The sequence below is a fragment of the Pelmatolapia mariae genome, linkage group LG16_19, assembly GCF_036321145.2.
Source record: "Pelmatolapia mariae isolate MD_Pm_ZW linkage group LG16_19, Pm_UMD_F_2, whole genome shotgun sequence".
Taxonomy (NCBI): domain Eukaryota; kingdom Metazoa; phylum Chordata; class Actinopteri; order Cichliformes; family Cichlidae; genus Pelmatolapia; species Pelmatolapia mariae.
In genome coordinates, this window is record NC_086241.1 from 12,474,673 (window position 1) to 12,496,801 (window position 22,129).

Genomic DNA, 22,129 nt, shown 5'->3' on the forward strand with positions numbered 1-22,129 from the left:
TAACCATTATTGAAACTGATTTTTGGTTCTTACCAATATTGTTATTTTAGGGCACAGACCTTACATTGGGTGGTGATGTAATACATTTGTTAAGCACTGTACCTCTAGCATCCAGTAACTCACTAAGACCATTATTTTGGTACACTATATGTCTTTTAGAGTGAATCTAGTAGTATGTGATCAAAAAAAAATTTCAATATTAAAATGCAGATTTTAATTTGTTGTTTTACATCCAGCCTGTAAATATAAACACTGTAAATCTCCAGGTTGCAATGGAAACCCTGCCAGCCGGTTGGACGGTGTACACCTGTGAGCAGGAAAGGGCTGAGACAGGCCTGTTGAAGGGAGAATCTGATGACACTAAAGCAAACACACATGTTCAGGATCTGTTCCATGAAGATGTAAAGGCAAGATGTTCAGTGTGTCAGCTCAAATGAAACAATTTTTAGGATCATTGCAGGCTGTTGTTAAAGTGACTTCAGATAAGCCAGTGCTGCTACGGTTGTATTTCTGTGTTTAGGGCTTTCAGCAGTCTAGTCAGCCGTGGTGGAGGATCAAAGTATTTGTGTGGGAGCCGGTGCTTTTTGGCACCTGGGATGGAGTCTTCACCACCTGCATGATCAACATCTTTGGTGTGGTTCTGTTCCTGCGTACTGGCTACTTGGTGGTTAGTAAACAGACTATCTTTCACTTTGTGTATTGTAGGTAACTGAACAGCTAATCCACTTTAAACTTTTCCCCACGCTAATAAAATGCTAAAAGGCTGAATTCTGTTTAATGCAGCTGCCATACTGGGGCTTTAAATATGAGTCTAGTAACCGTGCATGGTGGATACACTGCAGTGAAAAAGGACTTTTCACTTCCTGATTTCTTATTTTTGCATATTTGTCATGTTTAAATATTTCAGCTCAGACAAAATACCTGGGTGAACATAAATGCAGTTCTTAAGGGTTTTTTTTCCTCATTGGCCCTTTGTGATAAAGTGATTTCCCCTAAACCTAATAACTGGTTGTGCCATGCTTGGTAGCAAGAACTGCAATCAAGCATTTGTGATAACTGGCAATAAGTCTTTGGCATCACTATGGAGGAATTTTTGTCTCAGCCTTCTTTGCAGAATTGTTTTAATTCAGCTGCCCTGAATGTTTTCAAGCATGACCGGACATGCTAAAGCATGATTCACACAACCACCACTATGTTTGACTGTTGGTATGAGGTTGTTTTTATGAAATGCTGTGTTAGTTTGACATCAGATGTAACAGCACTCAAACCTTCCAAAAAGTTCCACTTTTGTCTTATCAGTCCGCAGAATATTTTTCTATCAAGATTTTTTCTGGCAAACATGAGACGAGCCTTTGTGGTTTTATTGCTCGGCTGTGGTTTTCTCCTTGGAACTTTTTCATGGATGCCATTTTTGCCCAGTTTTTTTTCTTACTGACCTTAACAGAGGCAAGTGAGGCAGTTCTTTAAATATTGTTCTGGGTTCTTTTGTGACCTCCTGGATGAGTCATCCACACTCTTTTAGACTAATTGTGGTCAGCTGGCCCCTCCTGACACAGTATACCACTGATCCAAATATCCAAATTATCTGTCTTTATGGATAATTGCTTTGACTGTGGTTCCACTGGAGTCCCAAATTCACTCCATAAGACTTACAGATGTCAGTGACTTGGTTTCTCATCTGTTCTTGAGTTTCTTTAGATTATGGCAAAGATTATGCCATAATGCTCTGGTTACCAGTGTCTATTATTAAAATTTATCTGATTATGTGAAACCTTTAAGTGTGACAAATATGCAAAACACTAAGACATCTAGGAAGAGGGTAAATACTTTTCACAGCACTGTAGTAGCAGACTAAAGAGTCAAAAAGAAATCACTAATCGATTGATTGATTGATTGATTGATTGATTGAATCTTTATTTTGAACATGTTGAAAAAGTACAACAAAATAGAATTAAAAGAGACAAATGAACAAAACAAAACATAAGGAAAACAAGCAACCACAACTCCAAATAACTTTCATGTTCAAAAAGGAGCAGGAAGAAGCATAAGCTTATTTAATCCCACCCCTTTTCCACTATCTAGTATCAATAGACTACAGAAATACCTCCTTGCAATTACATTATGTCATGTGTATTTTTTCTTTTTTCTTTTTTATTTTTTTTTATATATACATATATGTTTCTATCTATCCATACATACGTATATACACATACGCACATATACACATTTTCACTAACCCCATTAACACCTGAAGGATACACAACCTACAAATATATATATATACCCATACCAATATACCCGTGCACCCGCACATACATGAAAATATTAGACAAGAACACCCTGTCAAATCTCTACCTCTTCCCTGTACCCTGTAAAAACCATATCCTTAAACCGCTTTTTAAACTGCGCCATGCTCGGACATTGCTTCATATCTTTACTTAGTCTGTTCCACAGCTTCACTCCACACACAGAGATGCAAAAACTTTTTGATGTTGTACGGATACGAGGATGTTTTAAATTTAATTCCCCCCTCAAATTGTATCCCAGTTTCCTTTTAGAAAACATTTTTAGAATATTGTCAGGAAGCAGGTTGTTTATTGCTTTATATATAATTTGTGCAGTGAGAAAATGAACCAGATCTGTGAATTTTAGAATTTTTGATTTTAAGAATAGTGGATTTGTATGATCTCTGTAACCAGTTTTATGGATTATCCTTATGGCCCTTTTTTGTAATATAAAGATTGATGATAGCGAACATTTGTAAGTATTGCCCCAAACCTCTGCACAGTAATTCAAATACGGTGCAATCAGGGAACAATAGAGAATGTGGAGTGATTTGTGGTCCAGAATGTGTTTTACTTTACTCAAGATTGAGATACTTCTTGAAATTTTGTTATGTATATGATTTATATGAGACTTCCAGTTTAATTTATCATCTACAATCACACCAAGAAACTTATGTTCAAGTACTCTTTCAATTTCCACACCATCTAACTGAATCTGCACTTGTGCATTTCTAAGGGAATTCCCAAATAAGATTATTTTAGTTTTACTTAGATTTAGCGATAGTTTGTTCCTGTTAAGCCATTTTTTAATTTTGCACATTTCTGAAGTAATTGTATCCTGCAGCTCCTTTAGATTCCCCCCAGAACAAAAAATATTTGTGTCATCTGCAAATAATACTAATTTTAATATATCAGATGCCTTACAAATATCATTTATATAAATAATAAATAATTTTGGACCCAGTACAGAGCCTTGTGGAACACCACAAGCAATGTCCAAGCATGATGAGGAATGGACACCCAGCTTCACAAATTGTTTCCTGTCACTTAAATAATTTTTCACCCACTGCAGTACAACCCCCCTGATCCCGTACCGTTCCAGTTTATTAACTAAATTATCTATCAATAAATTTTATTTTGTATGTTTTCATTTTTATACTTTATAATGGCTTAGCCTCATGTTTGGCGTTCTGCTTTCAGCTTATCCACATTTTTTTAGCACTGTTTTAGCTTCAAATATAGTTAAGTATGTGTCATCATGACAATTGATCCAGAACACTGTAATAGCCATGTGTCATCACAGGACACAGCTACAAAGAGACCCAGTGATTGTAATTGCTACATCCGTTTGGCTTTAGCTTGACAGCTAAAATATAGTTTGCTGTGTGGAAAACAGGGTTTCTCTTTCAGAGAGAGACGCATCTTATCAGAAATGTCTGAGCAAATAAAAAAAAAGAAAAAGTGTCAGTGTGTTGATGGTCCTAATTCACCTGCTGGTCCACCACACCTGTATAGCATCTGTATGTCTCTTTTTTTCTATTAGATAGAAAATTGTAAACAAATACAAGGAGGAGAAAAGAGGAGTGATTAAAAAAAATGTGAGAGAATGGAGAAAAAGGTGAAAACAGGATTATTTAAATGAACTGAATACAAAGAATTAAACAGAGCAGGATGTCATGTACAGAAGATGTGTACAATACAGGTGGTATATTGGCCCAAATATATCCAGTTCACAACTGCAGATGCATATTATGATGTAGTTTGTGCAGTGATCACTCAGTATTTTGGATCTTTACTGTTTTCTTACATTATCCAGGGGAACACAGGAGTGCTGCTTGGGATGGTTCTCGTCTCCATGGTTGTGTTGGTTGCTTTAGTGACAGTTATGTCGGGAATCGGAGTGTCTGAACACTGTGGTGTTGGGAGTGGAGGAATCTACTCCATGATCTCCACCATCCTAGGGGGAAGGGTCGGGGGCACTGTTGGCCTCCTTTATGTGTTTGGGCAGGTGAGTAACAGAGGGTTTTAATTTGAACAACGCTAAAGTTGTTTGTTTGGAGTATTTTATCCCTTAAGAAAATCATAGAATGCTCAACCTGAATTTTCCTCCTTCTACCTCGTGTCACTATTAATGCTCTCTAACACTCTGCAGTGCGTCGCTGGGGCGATGTACATCACGGGGTTCTCCGAGTCAGTGGCAGGACTGCTGGGTCTTCAGACTCAGTGGGCGGTGCGCTGCATGTCAGCAGCAGTGCTGCTAGGTCTGCTTGGAATCAACTTGGCTGGTGTCAAGTGGATTGTCAGACTTCAGCTGCTCCTCCTGGCTGTTCTGGCCATCTCTACCCTGGACTTTGTCATTGGCACATTCACACACCTTGACCCAGGTAAGGCTGGGGACAGAGACACATTTTCAACAGAACAACCATCACTATGAACATGATGAAAACGAGAAACAAAAAAAATCAACAATCAGTTACTGTATCAAAGACGAGAGAGACGGTCACAGTTTTAGTTAAATTTTTTCATGCATTAGGAAGATTTGTGTGAAAATTAGGAGGCTAGGATGGCTGCTGGTCAGAAGTAGTTGTAGTGGAGTCTTTAATTTGACTCTTAATTTCTGTAAGAATCCAACATGGCTTTTAAGTATTGTTTGCTGTTAATTAACACCTATTGTATCATATTTGATACATACAATTTTTGAGTTTTTGAGACTCTTACATCATCAGTGTCATTTTTTTCCCCCACCCTGAAAAACACCTAAATAAATTGCACAATACATTTTTAAGCAATTTGAAAAAATGCCAGATGCAGGAAATACAATGCAGACTAAAAGTCATATGTGGAAATTAAAATTTAATTAATTATTTTAAAAGAAATTTGTTAAATAGCTCAATAAATTCAGAATTTTCTGGCAGTTATGTGATGATTCAGGCTTTAAATGTTTAAAAAGCATTAGTACACAAAACATCTAGAGCTGAAGCTGTCTTTGACTCTTTGAATGCTTGAGTATCAGATCTCCAGTAGAATATAAAGAGAAGCCTGGCTCATGTTGCAGGGAACACTGGCGTTTTGTATAAGGCTTTCCAGTTATAAATACCAATACTTTATTATGCTGTATTTGTTATTGTTATATCTCATTCTCCTTAACTCACTATTAAATTTTCGGAGCCTTCCAAAGAGGCAGTGTGATGAAAGGAGTGTGGGAACCTGTTGTGACCTGTTTTAGTCAGTAGGTGTAGCTGCAGTATCACTTATTTTACTCAGAATACTACTGACATTCCTCTGTCCATTAACCTGTTTATTTCTTTCACACTTTAGCGATTAGTTAATGTGTATTTGAGATTTTAAGTTTGAAAATTATTTTATTTTATTTTATTTTTTTAATTTTATTATTATTGTGAGTATTGTTTTTGGGTGCGGTGGAGGGGGTATTTCTTTGTTGACCTCCAGGAAGTCCTTCCCTACATTTCCTGTTCTCACTGATTATCAACTTCCTGCCGAGTAGGAAGAAAAAAGTGTTCCAGGAGTCAAATCAGTCTGTGAACAACACATTTCACACAAGACCCAAGAGTTCTCACACACATGATAAAACATTCATATAGATATGTAACATTTGTTTAAAAAAAACAAAAAAACAGAGCGATTACCTTACCTGTCTTGTTAGTTTTTGTTGGATTTAGCTCGACTACTTCAGGTGAAATTAAAACCAGACTGCCTACTGCTCTACACCTCCCAACTCCCAGTCTTGTTTAAAGCACACTTGGTAGAGACCAGTTTTCAGCCCTTGAGATCTGTACAACCAGCCATAATGACCACTCCAGATTTTTCCAATTAAGAGGAGCTCTGTGTGTGTTTTGGTGACCTAATGGTTGGCAGAGGACCAGCAGGTCTCCATGCTAGCTGAAACGGCCCAGATTAGCATGAACTCACTGAACACTGAGACACATCCTGGAGGAAAGGAGCCACCGCCAAAAGCATGTGGTCATAGTTTGATAACATGTCCCCAATTTTCACACGCCATTGTATATCTCTATCACAGCTTAGGCATGTCTGGTTAACCACATATTCCATCAAAATTTCACTTTCTATAGACATGATTGCCAGTATGTTTGGCAGATATTGCTATTGTAAACACTGAAATCAGTATTTTCCACCTCTGTCATAATCAGAAAAACTCAGTTTAGAGTTCACTGATTGTCAATCAGCAGAAAATTATCATAGTTGGTTTTAATTATAATGTTTTGCCCCTATAATGTTTCACTAACTTTTATCCCTAGCAACAAAAATCACAGATATCGGGTGCTGGCTTTGACCATCCCATGTTAATCTTTGCTAATCATTAAGATGAATTTAGGAGTGTTTCTATCTATTTAAGTATCTATATATATGAACTCTTGACTTACAAACCTGGTTTTCCTGTTCACTAAGATGTCAAAGAAGTGGATTGCAGCAAGTCCTTTTGCAGCACTGTAAGAGTTGGAGTTAAAATTAAAGTGTTGCATAACTGCAGCATGTAACACAGTCCTGAATAGTTCACAAGTCTGTAAGCACAGTAAATTATTCTGACAGTAATGCCGCCCATGTATTGTTTCTGCAACCAAACAGTTTAACCACAAACCCTTCTGATTGTGGTGCATCGTTGAATTACACTCCGACACGCCTTACCCTGTCCTTATACTTGAAGTCTATTCCCCACAGAAAAGGAAGCCATAATGTGCTCCTTGGGTCTGGGGTTTAGGGTGTTAACCAGACTCACCCACATTTTTGGAAAATGACAAAGAGAGAGAGCCGGAACTGAGATCTGAAGCCTGCTGCTACTCCAGAGACCGCCACATCATCTCTCCCTGTGATCCTTACTATAATATATAGTTCTCGATTATCCCAGCAGGACCTGCTCCACCTCTGTAAACTCACAGCCTGGCCTGTTCACCATGCACGGCAATTTATGTAAGTTAGTGTGGGAGTGTAAGAGGTCATTCAGACTGAGGGAGAGGCCTCAGATGTTCATGTAATCTGACTACACATTCAGAGGCATGTTGAACTCAGAATGGAGCCCCACTCTGCCTGAAACTTGCTCAATACAGAATAAGTAAACTGGAATGAAGACATTCTTGCCTTAGCTCGAGCTGGAAACATAGTAAGTAGGCTTATAAAGCTCTACATCTCTACAAAATCCTATGGATCAAATTGAAGACGTGTCAGTACAAGTCTTCTAGCTGTGTATTAAAAAGGATCATCAGCCTAGTGGGAGTTACCTTCTGATTCAGTATTATATAGGAAGCACTTAGATTGGATTCTTTGATGAATAAATATTAGGGGTAATAATGGTTACTTACATGCTGCAAACTTCATAAAGAAGGCCCCATATAAAGCAAGCAATCAAGTTTGTCAGTTAATTATGGTAATTAGATGACTTTACTTATTTGGAAACTGGGAAAGCTCCGGGGTATAATATTATATATTGTGGACATCTATGGTCAAAGTTTCCTTCATACACATTTTAATATTAGTTTTACAATACTATGCAAAAGTCTTGAGTCAACTCTTATGCATAAATAGGTGGATGGTCTTGAGAAATAGTTCTCCAGGTTTTCTAAAGGACTTTTAGAGTTGTTCTTCTGACATATCATTGCTTTTTCACTCATATTTAGTCCAGTCCTTGAACCTGACCATTTTCAGAAGAATGATTTAACATGGACCTTGTAGGAAATGGTTTCAGTGGAAGGGCAGCTGTCAATAAGTCATTTTTTAAGGAAAAGAAACGGGGAAGAAAGGCTAAAGTATGCAAAATTGCACAAGAACTGGATTTATGTGTGAAACCTGAATCCAAATTTGAAATCTTTGGTTGAAATCATTATGGACATGTATGGAGGAGGTCAGGAGAGATGAACAACAGTGAGTGTCTACAGCCATCTGTAAAACACAGAGGAGGCTCTGTCATAGTTTGGGTCTTTATTTCAGGTAGTGGTGTTGAGGATCTTGTAGATACATAATTAACGAATGCAGAAAAGTACCATCAGATTTTGATCCACCTTCTGTAATGCTTCTGCTTGGCAACTTCATTTTTTAACTTGACAATGATCTCAAACACACTGCCAATGCAATGAAAGTAATACACAATGGCTTAAACGGGGTTTCTGGATCTTGTGTGAAGTATTATGATGCTATAGTTTTTAAAACGAGGTGTAGTTTGCAACAGGGCCCAACGCAAATCTTTGCCAGCCTATCATTGTTATTATTCCTAGAGAAAATGAGGGGACAATTTGCAGTGAATGTAGTACATATAAGGATTTTATATTAAAGTGTAATGAATATGTAAATGCTCCAAAATAAGTACTTGGAGGGCTTAGCCGTGAGAGCTGGCAGAGTTGAGCCCACTTGGATGTTGGACTATGATGTTGTAATATGGGTGGGGTGCTCATGATGCAGTTTGACACTGGCTGCCCTGGATTTGTTAGATCATGATTGTTTGGATAGAGGGCGATCCTAGTGGGTCACAAAGTGAACAGGAGTTTGAGCTTTTTTGACCTCATTAAACGCATATGCTAGAGATCATACAAAGCTGGAACAGAGAGTGTATCCAGGCCTTTTCTTTTGGAAAAGGAAAAAAAAATGAGCATTCTCTCTCTCTCTCTCTCTCTCTCTCGCTATGTGTCTCTCCCTTTCTCGCTCTTTCCTCCCGCTCTCTGTCTCCCTCTCTTGCTCACTTTCATTCTTTCTCCCAAACTTGGAAGCTGCTGAGCTTCTGAAAAGGGTGGTAACTTCCTTTTGGATAAACATGTCATTAATCTGAGAGAACACATTCTTTCCCATCACAAGATAACCAAGGGGGAAATGTCCGGTTTTGTAACATAGGCGGGTCCTTCAGACTGTGTAGTTTAAATGGCCCCCTTCACACATTCAGCAAACTGACCTGACCTAGAGCCATCCCGGCATGTCTTTAGACTGTAAATTTGAAAGGTGTTGTTGCCATTTATTTTGACTGAAATAGACTTTGCAGCATTTATTTACTTGGTGTTATATTGCTGACTATGATGCAGATGTTGTTGAGTTATGGAGGGCTCTACTGACTATGCAGATGTAATGCTGTACTGTTCAAACACCTGGTATAGTGCTGTATGTTTTTCCTTTCTATGTGCTGTGATTTCTTATACAGTTGATCTAATTTTCTGCACAAAGCATTGCTTAAAAAGTCAGGAAAAGGCCAAATATGGTGACTGCTTATTAATCTAAGAACACATTGATCAGTTCGTGAGAGTGATGTGTTTTAAAATCATAAGGTAACTGCTGGGCCTATGTAGCAGCTAAAAACATTTTAAGATTGGACTACACTGCTACATTTGTTGGATTGTATTAATAGGAAGTGAGAAATAGAAACTCATTATTATAATTATTCCTTAAACACAAAATCTATTAATAAGCCCACGTTAAAGAAGCAAATGTTTCTTCTTCTTTATTTTTTAAACCAGTTTATTCCCTTATGCACTAGAGAAATAACCATCATTATCTCAGGTGGAACTGCTATGTGTCCCTTCATGAACTGATTTCAAACAGATGAATGTTACATAAGATATAAAGTTAAGTATTCTTGTTATGAGTCATTTACAGCCTGGGATTGTGTGTTTGTTGCCGAAACTATTGATACATAAGTAAAAGCCTAACAGAGAGCTGACTTTTCATGTCTAAAGAAAGACCTGAAACTAATTTTCATACCTCTAGCTAATGGAGTTTGCATAGTTTCTTCCTCCTTCATCATCATTTAATGTTCACAACTGTTTACTCAGTGAAGAAATGCTGGTAATTCTCACATGCATTTCTGTATTGATGTGCTTTATGCGAGTTTGTCTCCACTTTCAGAGCATGGTTTCATTGGTTATTCACCTGGGCTGCTCAGCAGCAACACTATGCCAGATTATACCACTGGGGAAAACTTCTTTACAGTATTTGGGGTTTTCTTCCCTGCTGCTACAGGTGAGTAGATCCTCAACAACTTCTTTTAGATTTCTGTATTTCACAAAAAAAGAAAATCCCAGAATAGGAAAAGCATGCAAACATTCAAATCCTGCTTATCATTCTTTGCTTCATATGCAATATAAAAATAAAGTTTGCATTGACAAGCACCTTGTGTACATTTTGTGGTTTGCACATCTTTGTGTGTATTGTAGGGGTTATGGCAGGCTTCAACATGAGCTCAGACCTTCAGCGACCTGAGCACAACATCCCCGTGGGAACACTAGCAGCTGTCTTCACCTCGTACGACAACACCCCAAATCCACTAAAACATACACATATCTATACAGTGCTGTCAAACAGTTTTTACCCTCTGCACGAGTTCTTGTTTTTTCCATATCTATCAAATTCACATTTAAATGTTTCAGATCATCAAACAAAGTTTAACATTGGGCAAAAATAACCCGAGTAAATATAAATGCTGTTCAATCCCACCTGCCCTGTGTGAAAAAGTAATTTCCCCCTAAACCTAATAGTTGGTTGTGTCATCCTTAGTTGCAATAACTGCAATCAAGCATTTGTGATAACTGGCAGTGAGTCTTTGATATCACTGTGGAAGAATTTTGTCCCACTCTTTTTTGCAGAACTGCTGTGATTCAACAACATTGGAGGGTTTTTGGGTGCAGATGGATTGTATAAGGTCATGTCAAAGCATTTCAATTGGATATAAGTCAGAACTTTGGTTAGACCTTTCCACAACTTTCATTTTTGTCTTGTGAGACATTAAGACGGTGGACTTGCCGGTGTGTTTTGGATCATTGTCCTGCTGCCTAACACAAGGTGTGTGTGCGCTTTAGTGCACGAACTGACGAACTGATGGCCGGACATTCTCCTTCAGGATTTTCTGGTAGAGAGAACAATTCATGGAATGATGAACTACAAAAGTCGTCCAGGTCCTGAAACAACAAAGCAGCCCCAGACCATCACACTACCACCACCGTGTTTGGCTGTCGTTCATGGGAAAGGCGACTCAAACCTTCCAAAATATTATACTTTTGTTTTCATCACTCCACAGAAAATTTTCTCCAAAGTCTTGGGGATCATGATTTTTTGGCAAATGTGAGAGAAGACTTTGTGTTCTATTTGGCCAGCAGTGGTTTTCTTATTGTTGAATCATAAACACTGACCATAACTGAGGCAAGTGAGGCCTGAAGTTTTTTAGATGGTGTTCTGGGTTGTTTTATGACCACCTGGATGAGTCGTTGATGAGATCTCAGAGTAATTGTAGTAGGTCCGCCTCTTCTGGGAAGATGCACCACTGTTCTCAGTTTTCTACAGTTGTGGATAACGGCTCTCTCTGTGGTTCACCGGAGAACCACAGACAGTCTTAGAGAATGGCTTTGAAACTCTTTCTGGATGAACAGATGTCGCTGACTTTGTTTCTCATTTGTTCTTGAATTTCTTTAGCTCGTGGCATGATGTGCTGCTTTTTGAGATCTTTTAATCTAATTCATTCTGTCTAATGAAATTGATCTCAACTTTCCAAAAAATGTGGTTAAGCACAGGTAATTCATGATTTAAGAGGGGGGACAATTATTTTTTTCCTCTTAATAAATAAAATCATCATTTAAAAACTGCAATTTGTATTTACTTTGATTATCTTTTTCTAATATTAAAACTTGTTTGATGATCTGAAACACTGAGGTTTGATAAATGTGAAAAAGCAACAACTCAGGAAGGGGTGGGAAATACTCTTTAATGGCACTGTATAGTTAAATACAAAAACACAATAGAAAAATTTACACACCAGATTAACTAGTCATAGTTAACTAGATTAACTATGACTAGAGTGATTGTACATTAAGAAACAGAAAGTACAGGAAAAACCTTTGTTAGATTCGGTGGATTGATTTTTCAGAAAGGTTTATTCCTATATGTTTAGATTTTACTCTTGTGGTTTTCTCGGCACACTGAGTGGGTTTTTCTTTTTCATTCACTGGAAAACAAAAGTAACCCACTCTAAAACCACATTGCTATCAGACATTCACTTGTCGTGACTCAATAGTTGTTAGTAATTCTGTGCTGTACTTTTGGTGACCCACAGGTGGTTCCTGTATCTGGTCTTTGTCTTTCTCCTGGGGGCCATCTGCACCAGAGAAGCTCTACGCTGTGACTTCTTGATAGCTGAAAAGGTAAACTCCTCTCTGTGTTTCCATTCGGCTTTGTGAGGGGGGGGGCCTTCCAACAAAAGGGAAGAGGTAAGGGGACTTCCCATGGTGTCTCACTATGTTAGTGGTGTGGTTAGTTTGTGTTCTGACTATATAATACTGCATAGCAACGTAGGGGTTATATTCATATGTGGAAACAATTATAAATTAGTGTATTTTTTTTGGGCGGGGGGAGAATGGCAGCAATAATTTTCAAAAGTCGGGGGAGGATTACCAATGTGTCGTCTACTCTATCAACCATAACTGTTTCAGAACTGGGAGGACCACTTGCTATAGTACTGAAAGATTTATATTCTTATTCTTGCTTCATGTAGAAAATGTGCAGCTTAATATTTCAGGTTTTTCAGCATAGGAACATGTTGGACATGCAGATCCCCCCGTTTAGCACCTCTTTTTCTACAGAGCCATGCTGCTGTCATATGTGCAGTTGGTGGTTTGGCATTGTCTGACTTAAAAAAGCAAAGTCCTCTCTTGCTTTCCCTGTTGCAATAACATGTGTTTCACCAAAGCCTCCACTACACAGCTTTAATAGGCCTTTGATGCCTTGTGCACTGTGCACTTCTAACAAATCGGTCATATACAGTGATTTGTTTTGAGGAGACGGAATGAGAAATCAATGCAGAACTGTCTTCAGAAAGTGTTGCCCAGCTCCAAACAAATAAATTGACCATTTGTCTCTTGGTATAGGATACATTCAGCATAGCATTACTGCAAAATGGAAAAAAACCCAAATTCATTATAAAATGATCGCACATGAGTTAGACGTTTTAATAAAATACGACCATTAGATGTTGCTTTGACCAAGTCCTTGACTTGCCCATCAGTGGTGATTTCTCATTGTTTTTATAAGGGGCTGGCTGTAGCGGAACTGGATTGGGCGTAGCTGTTGTGAGCTCTCATCCCCACCCCATCCTTTTTCACCCTCTGTTTGTTTTCCTTCTTCCTCCAGGTCTCCTTGGTGGGTTTCCTCTTTCTGCTGGGCCTCTACATCTCCTCCCTGGCTTCCTGCATGGGCGGCCTGTATGGAGCACCCAGGATCCTTCAGTGCATCGCCCAGGAGAGGGTCATTCCCTGTCTGGCCTTTCTGGGAAGAGGGGTGGGTGGATAGAGCAATGAAGGGAGGAATGTGTGAACTGAAAACTATTAGCTAGAGTGTTTTTGATGTCAATTGATATTACTGAGGTGTATTCATCAGCTACCAAATTCACTTACATGCAGAATAACGTCCAATACTATGACATCTAAAATTGATGCTTGCCTTACTTGGAATGAAACAAGATTCACCAAAAAGACTCATTATTAAGGAATGATTTATGACTCTAAGGATGGATTTTCAGTGTCTGTGTGCATATCGTGAGGGAGGATAAACTTGAGAGTAGCTTGAAGTCACCATAACTAGTCAAAGATTGATTTCAGGGTGCTAGTTGATTAAAACAGATATCTGCAGACTGAATTAAAATGAGATAGGGCATCATCATTCTGTATATCTTCACACTACATGTAGACACAAAATGACTGTGAATAAGTTTGACACAGTGAAATTCCCCTAGAACTGAACTATAACATATTGCATTTTGACTGCAGTACTCTGTAACTGCATGCTTACTGTATTATTCTGTGGATCAAATACAAGTTGTATAGAGTTTGGGATTGAAGTTGGTGTCTCTGATTGCCCAAAGTAACACACGCATACATTGTAAATGAATAAGTGTGCTTAGTCTGGCTCTAAAGGGGGCTGTGGTGTATGGATTCAGAAGGACACGGTCACAGGTCTGCCTAATTATAGAGCAAGCACTCCACAGAAGTGAGTGGACTGACTTTATTGCATCAAAGAGTTACGACACATTGCTGCAAAACACATGCACACATAGTCACGTTAACAACCTGACCTCTTCCACACCAGTTTTCCTCAGACTTCTCTGGATGGCAGCAGTATCTGACCTCTCTCAGCAGGCTGGAATGAGGCCCTAGACATCTTGGCCCAAATCAAAGCCCCAGAACAAACGCAGGAAGGGAGACGGGCAGGGCCCTGCTCCGCTGTATGCTCTGGAGGCCCTCCAGCACACAGCAGTGCTCCTTAAACAGTGAGATAGGACCAGGGAAATAAAAGCAAACTAGTTAACAAACCACATGTTAAAGTCATTTTTCCATTTTGAGAAAAGCGATTATTGTTGGGGGCATTGTTTTATTCCATTCATTTAACTGTGAATGCTGAACGCTATTTAAGTTGTAAACACAAACATATTCTTTATTTATGCTGTATGTGTTTGATTTAATTAAATGTAATGTAGGCATACTCATGGAAAAATAGCACCAGAACCTTTCTAAAAGTCGGAATAGCTTTCTCATGGGCGTCACAGCTATCTCATGTCAGACTGGCCAGAAGAAGTCCAGATGAAGTCATAGGAAGATTTTGTGTAATGGATTTTTTTTTTTATTTACTCAATTCGACCCACATTTTTCAAGCTATAAAGCTTACATTTGTCGGCAACATGAATAAGTAATCGTCTGATTGTTACTTGTTGGTAAATCAAACACTGAACAGGAACTTTTGAAAACTCAGTGGACAACAGCAGGAAAAGATCACTCATCGGGGTTTTATTTAACTCAGATTCAGCTTTATGTTCATTTTCATTGTGTCTCTGTTCCTCTGGATTGGTGTTTTTCCCCCCTTTGCTCAAAACTAACATCCATTTTACTTGGGTTAGCTGTGGCAAATGTACAAAATCCCAGGAAGAATAAGACATTCTTCTTTGTCACACAAAATGTGTTGGGTTAGAGGCACACAATATGTGCATTTGGTACATTGTAACAGAAATCGCTAATATTATGTGACCTTTTCTCCCTGACAGAAAGGCCCAAACAAGACCCCGGTGGCGGCTATCTTTCTGACGAGCCTGGTGACGATGGCCTTCATCTTCATCGGCCAAGTTAACGTACTGGCGCCCATCGTCACCATCAACTTCATGCTCACCTACAGCTTTGTCGACTACTCCTACTTCAGCGTGGCCATGACCTCCCACCTTCAGAATAAAGATAAGAGGGACACCGCCATATTGGGCAAAAGAAACCAGCGCAGGTCCACCAGGCACAGCAGCACGTCACTGATTCAAGCCAATCTTCCAAACTATGGCAGTGATCGCGGGAGTCTGCAGAGTAAAGGCACTCTGCTGGAGTTCACTAGGGACATGGACCAGATATTTCCACCTGTGTCAAATGTGGACTCTGGAGCTGAGAAGACCTCCTGCATGCAAGACATGAACAACACATCCAAGAACAGAAAGGCTACTGCTAAACAGAAGCTAATGGACAGCTTTGGTTTGGACTCGAACACCAGTGTTTCCTCAGAAGAGAAAGAAGAGGGGACAAGTTCTGCTTCACTAGCAGAGGAAGACCAGGGGCCAGGTGGAGGAGGAGAGGAGCCTCAAATCACGGGCTATACAAATGTTGGTCACGTTGAGCAGGATTTGCCTGCTGAGACTCACAATTACAGCACAGGTGATCAGATTTACCTATCAAACATTAGATTAAGGTATATACTGTAACATAGAAGCTACCTGTACCTGTTTGACCCTTTCTTAAATCTTTCAGGCACTGGAGGTAAAGCAGAACACCAAAGCTTTGAAATCCAACCCAAGCACAATTCCTTCTATGCAAAGTTTTGTAACCGCTGGATCGCTCTCATTGGGGTATGTCAGACATTATTTGCTGTACAGTATTTTGATTTTGTTCTCATGACTTTCTTGATATTTTTGGAATAATGTGAACATATCCTTTGTTTTCTTTCAGGCATTGAGCTCCATATTGATTATGTTTGTTATTCAATGGGTTTATGCCTTAACAAACATAATATTTGCCTTGCTGCTCTTCTTCTACATCGGGAAAACAAGTCCTGGACTACCAAGAGGTGATTTCCACATGTATATTTTCTTTTTAGAAGAACTAAGTGGGTTCAGGATAAATTCATCTCCACTTAATCTTTGTACCTGATCTTGAAACTTCAGAGATTAAAGTGCTTTTTTGAGCGCTTCGTAGACTAAAATGATAATTTTTTTTTGTTTTGTTTTGTTTTTTGTCTGTCCCATTTGGTTCTTTAGCCGTCAGAATTGTTGTCTGAAGACCAACAAGGATACCAAATGGATTTATTTTGCCAAATGGATCATCATGGCATTGCCGTATTGGTCCATTTGATCAACCTTTGTTGTTATTATTTATTTTATTTTCGGTTGTTACAGATGGGACAGACATGACTGGGGGATAGGAAAGAGAGGAAGGAAAAGAAAAACAGAAGGGAAGAGGGACAGTGAGAAAGGGCACTTACAAAGACAAAGAGAAAAAGAAGAAAAAAAAATCTCCTGGATCACCTGTTGAGAGAAAAAGAAGAGAAAACAAGCAACAAAAAAAACAAAGCAACATACTAAACACAACACCATCCCGTTAATCTAGCTAAGTGTGAACAGCAGTAAATACTAAATATTGAATGTTGTTGTGCAGCACACAGGACAGACAGCGCACAATGTGCTTTGAAGTAGCAGCTAAGAAAGGTGTAGTTTATGTCTACGAACAGTGAACACCCGTGTGCACACCTGTGTGGATCAGCGCGCTTGTATACAGAAGGTTTCTCCATGTAACGGTCTGCTAGAGGGTGTGGGGGGCCATAGCCCCGTCCCCCAGGGCATGAAGCAGGCATGGAGAAGATCCAGGCTTCAGACATCCAGAGGCCCCAGAGTGTGAGAGCCCAAGGTGGACCACCGGAGGGGCATCCGTGCCACCCTCCTGGGAATGGCTGAGGAGATCCCCAGACGAGGGGTCACCCAGTAGCCACGGAGCAGAAGCCAGAGGGGGCTGCACTGGCGTGCCCGCCGGCTCTGCCGGCAGCCAGCTGTGCCAGAGTGAACCGAGCCGCAGACCCCGAGGCCAGAGGCCCGGGGGGTCCCCTTTGCCCCGGAAGAGGCCTGACCGAGCGACAGGCACCAGGCCCCGCCAAGTAGCCACCGGGAATGAGCTGGTGCATACCTGAGCGCCCATCCCCGGACACCAAGAACCACCAATGCACCGACCCCTGAGGGCATCATAAAATGATAAATTATTGTATATTTGAATGTAGACATTTGTGTGTTCCTCCAGGGACATACTTCCCTAGACTATCACTGACCCACCATCCAACCCCTCAGGCTAAATGATGCTACAGGCAAACATAATGTTCTCCACAACTTCTCCAGTCTTTCACGTCTGTCACATGTGTTCAGGCAGAATTTGCTTTCACTATGAAAAACACAGGGCTCGATTGGTGGTTCTGCCAATTCTGGTATTCTATGGCAATTGCTAATTGGTCTCCAGAGTGCCAGACACTGAACACAGGGTACACTAGATGATGTCGACCCCTTAGGCCACCCTCATAAAGTCTCTTTCTGATTGTTTGGTCAGAGACATTCACAATAATGGCCTGCTGGAGGTCATTTTGTAGGGCTCTGGCAGTACTCATCTTGGTCCTCCTTGCACAAAAAAAAAATACATACCAGTCCTACTGATTGGTTAAAGATCTTCTACAGCCCTGTCCAGCTCTCCTATAGTAACTGTCTGTCTTCTGAAATCTCCTTCATGCTCTTGAGACTGTGCTGGGAAACACAGTGAGCCCTCTTGCGATCCTGGAGGAGCTGGACTGGGCAATCTCTCCAGGTATCACCTCATGCTGTCAGTGGCGACAAATTCAAAACATGTGGAAAAAAACCTCTAGTGCTCCTCCTTTTAGTTTCATTAACACCAAAGCATGTGTTAATGACCTGAAAGTGAAATGAAACTGGTTAACAGCCCCCTCTGCTACTTAACTGACCTGATCAATATCCCAGAAGTTTAGCAGACTTGATGCTATAATCTGATTAAAAAGTGTTCCTTTAATATTTTTTGAGCAGTGTACATACTGGAAGAATAGTAAGAATAAGCTGATTTAAAGGGAACCAAATAACTTTTCCTGTATCTTGAGTTGTTTAATAAGGCCTTTAAAATATTTTTAAAAAATATTTCAAAGCTGTAGTCTTATTTAAAGACTTATGTCACTCTTTAAAGGAAGTGAAGCACTGAAATAATTTCCATTTATCTAAAGTAAAAGCAATCTGTAAGTAATGTGTTATAAAACTTAACTTGCTGATCCTGTATTTATTTAATTATTTTGGGGGGGATTGTGTGTCATTCGATCGTTTACTTTTATTTCATTATGTGCAACCAAATCCTTCCTAAACTGCAATCTCACATTTACTGATTTAGATTTGGTTACCATACCATATGTCGTTACGTGACCCAGTAGCATAGTCGGCTGGGAGGTTCACTTGCAGCCTCTTTGCCTGGCAGCTGTTGTGGCTTAGGATTTCTTGAATAGCTGGATGTGACACCCTGCATCTGTGCAATAAACTCACCACATCAGTACGTGCCTCAGCCGTCTGACTCACGACATTTTTGAACACGAGCGTCAAACAAGTGTCAGGTCAAGTTAAGTGTCAGACATTTGTTCCACAAATGGAGATGTTGCCAATGCCACAGCGCAGTTACTACCTCCTGTGTAGTGGCAGAGCTTCAGATACTCACAGCAGAAAAAAGTGTGACGTTTTAGTAACATTATGCAATGTTACAGCAAAAAATTATGTATTTCCACCTGGTAGAAACATAACGGTCTGGATTTTGATTTATTTGCAGGAATTGCAGCTCAGTTCAGCTTTTTCACGTGGTTCAAATCGACACTGAGTAGCATTTGCAGGTATTTATGATTTTATTTATGCACTGAAAAATCTTGCATCATTGATGTCTATTAAATAATGAAGAAGTCAATTTGAGTTTTATATGTGAGTTTAATTTGCTAAGAGTTATTTCTATGGCTGAATCATAATCCGACAGTGCTTTTATTATAAAATTGCAATGAAATCCCAAACCTCATAAGTTTTAAACTGTAAATGGTGTTGATTTCAGTTTTTGACTATTTTCTACATCGTTACACCTGAAATTAATTTTTCTGTGTATTCTTCTCTTTCAGTAGAAAAGGATCACCCCGGGATGAGATCGTAGTGACGCCCTCTTTGTCTGGGACTCTGGGGCTGAAAACCAAGCAGCTGACGGAGGAAAATGCTGACTTTGCCTCTCGTCACCGCTATCATCAATCGTCGTTCATCAGGGCCGACAATATGGTCCAACCACCATTTCACTGACTGAATTAAACACTGCCTCAGTTATGCATCGCAGCTGACAGCCTGAATACCACATTTTCTGCCTCAAACGGTGTCTCATGTTGCACTATGGGCAGAATACTGCTCACATGTTAAGAGTGGCTCGAATTGTTTTCCTGTGGTGGTTCAAGGAAATCAAAGCTTTGCACAAAGGTTATGTGGAAGAATAAGATACGTCAGAGAAAGGCGATAGCTAAAATGTGCAAGTTTTCATGCAAACAGACAAATGCAGAGATTTATTATTTTCTCTTAATATAAACTTCAACTTTAACTCTTTAATTTTCAACTGTTTTTTTTTTTTTTTTTGCCATTCCATTACTCTAAAATGGCCTTTTAAGATGCAAAACTTTTAAAACATAGTGTATAGTTTATAGATGACAAATACTTTATCTTATATATGGGATTTTTTTTTGTCACAGCTGTTGAAATAATAATAATAATAATAATGAAAAACTAATCTCTGCCCCACTAACCTGTCCAGTTAGTGGTCCAGAGGTTGGTGAGGTTGACTGATAATCCACAATCAGTTTATTCAGTCTGTTGGTGTCACGAACTCTGATGCTGCTAACCCAGCAGAGCACAGCAAAGTACTTTACACTCGCTATAGCTCATTGATAGAATATCTCTATCATTTTGCTGCATACACAGAACAAGGAGCTGTGTGGGCTGTAAAACTGCAAAAGTCTTCTATAAATGCCGGTCTATTTCCAATCAAACCTAAAGCTAATTTCAGCTGCTCCCTTCTCATAAGGGATTGCCATAGTGATTAGCTCCACGTGTTTTGATTTGACAGCTTTACGCTGGATGCTCTTCCTGGCGCAACCACAAATGGGATTTGCGTCTCCATATCTTTTTGCGCATAATAATCAAAAATCATAAGCAATAACTTTGTTTTAATGTATTCTATCTGGACAAAAGTACTGGACCACTTACACATTATATCTACAGGATCTTGCTCGGCCTTAGTAACCCATGCCACGAAGCTCTCGGTGCACAGTTTTTGTGCTGATGTTAATGCCAGAGGAAGTTTGGAGCTCTGCAGTCACTGAATCTGTAAGGCGTCTGCGACTTTCATGCCCTTCACACCTCAGAATGCAGTAACCCTGCTCTTACCTTGCATGGACTACCACTTTGTGCCTGAATTGTTTTAGCTCCTAAATGCCTCTGCTTTGCAATAATACTATTTAGACATTTTTACAAAGTACTTGTTGTGATAGTGATATCTATTACGCTACCATACCATACACCTGTGACAATGGGACTAAAAATACTTGAATTCAAAGTCTGTATAGTGTGTTCATAGCATATCTGAATGTATCAAATAATGAGGGTTTTTTTTCCCCATGTGCGTGAAGCACTTTAACAGCTCTCCTGGTTTAAAAAAAACAAAACAAAAATCTTTGAAGACACTATTTGGTGTGAATTAAATGCATGCTAAATGTTTTTTGGGGGGTGTTTTTAGTTACAAGTATGATCTGCAAGTATCACAAAGTTCAAGAGTCAGTGTTTGAGCAAAGCTGTGAAAACCACTTCCTCTTATCCTGTTTCTGTGAAAGCAACAGCCCGCCAGCAGGCACACAAGTCTGTAAACCTACTGATTACTTATTTTCTTATCACTGGGCTGAGCTGTAGAAGGGTTGGTGTGCTTTGTGCCTTTGCAGTGACTAAGAAGAAACCCTGTGTGGTTGGAAAAGTTAGTGACTTTCAGTTGAGGCACAATGGCTTGAAATGTGAGCAGTGGGAATTAAATACACGATGGAGACAGGACTAAACTCTACTCACTTTTGGACCTACAGGATGTTTGGGCTTTGTGTCATGCAGGAATGAGATTGGAGCAAAATGTCTGCAGAAGATAAAAAATAATAATAATGTGGTTTGGTGAAAGTGCATTAAATTACAATCTTTCATTTGTTTGCTTGCTTTGTTTGCACCAACCACCAAAGGCACTGAAGCAAAAGTTCCAACAATGTGTGTTGCACAGCACTGGTTTGAGAGGCTGATTATGTTTACAATCAGTTAAGTGTCAAGACAAATTTATGCATGTTTCTCTCTTTTGTTGCTTAATAGCCTAAAAAATGAACAAATGAACTGCAGAATAGATACCTTTATGATTATTATTATTAGTCCCACAAGGGGAATAGTACATATTAATTACAGTTTCCCTTGGAATAAAATGTGCTATAAATAATGTTTGTCACCTAAAGAGTTATCTGTTATTCTACCCATAACACGAACCCCATTTCCCCCAGATGTTCCTTTGATCCCAACCAGAGCACACGAACATCTGCCTGGTAGTTCAGTCTGGCTCCACCTGAAATAGAAATATTTTAATGTCTGGAAAATTGGAATGTTATGTGGATATGTATATACAAGCTCATTCTACAGCTTGACAATGACTACAAACATACAGTCTGAGTCACAAAAGAGTAACTAAGCAGTAAACATGAAGACC

The 22,129-nt window shown here is 39.4% G+C and overlaps 1 protein-coding gene across 1 annotated transcript; it reads left to right on the forward strand.

Moving 5' to 3' along the window:
• The first annotated feature begins 272 nt into the window (after positions 1–272).
• slc12a8 (solute carrier family 12 member 8) lies at positions 273–19,659 on the forward strand. Its single transcript, XM_063499667.1, has 13 exons — positions 273–407; positions 521–667; positions 4,102–4,293; positions 4,438–4,669; positions 10,143–10,256; positions 10,451–10,538; positions 12,340–12,427; positions 13,413–13,559; positions 15,316–15,961; positions 16,055–16,152; positions 16,253–16,370; positions 19,154–19,214; positions 19,488–19,659. Exons 1-13 carry the CDS (start codon positions 273–275, stop codon positions 19,657–19,659), a joined length of 2,238 nt encoding a protein of 745 aa, XP_063355737.1.
• The last annotated feature ends 2,470 nt before the right edge of the window (positions 19,660–22,129 follow it).

Bases quoted from the DNA above. Each gene is read 5' to 3' on its own strand.
- slc12a8 (XM_063499667.1), top strand. From the start codon at position 273: ATGGAAACCCTGCCAGCCGGTTGGACGGTGTACACCTGTGAGCAGGAA. The intron at 10,539-12,339 runs GTACGACAACAC...GGTGACCCACAG, and splicing joins CTAGCAGCTGTCTTCACCTC to GTGGTTCCTGTATCTGGTCT. The intron at 16,153-16,252 runs GTATGTCAGACA...GTTTTCTTTCAG, and splicing joins GCTGGATCGCTCTCATTGGG to GCATTGAGCTCCATATTGAT.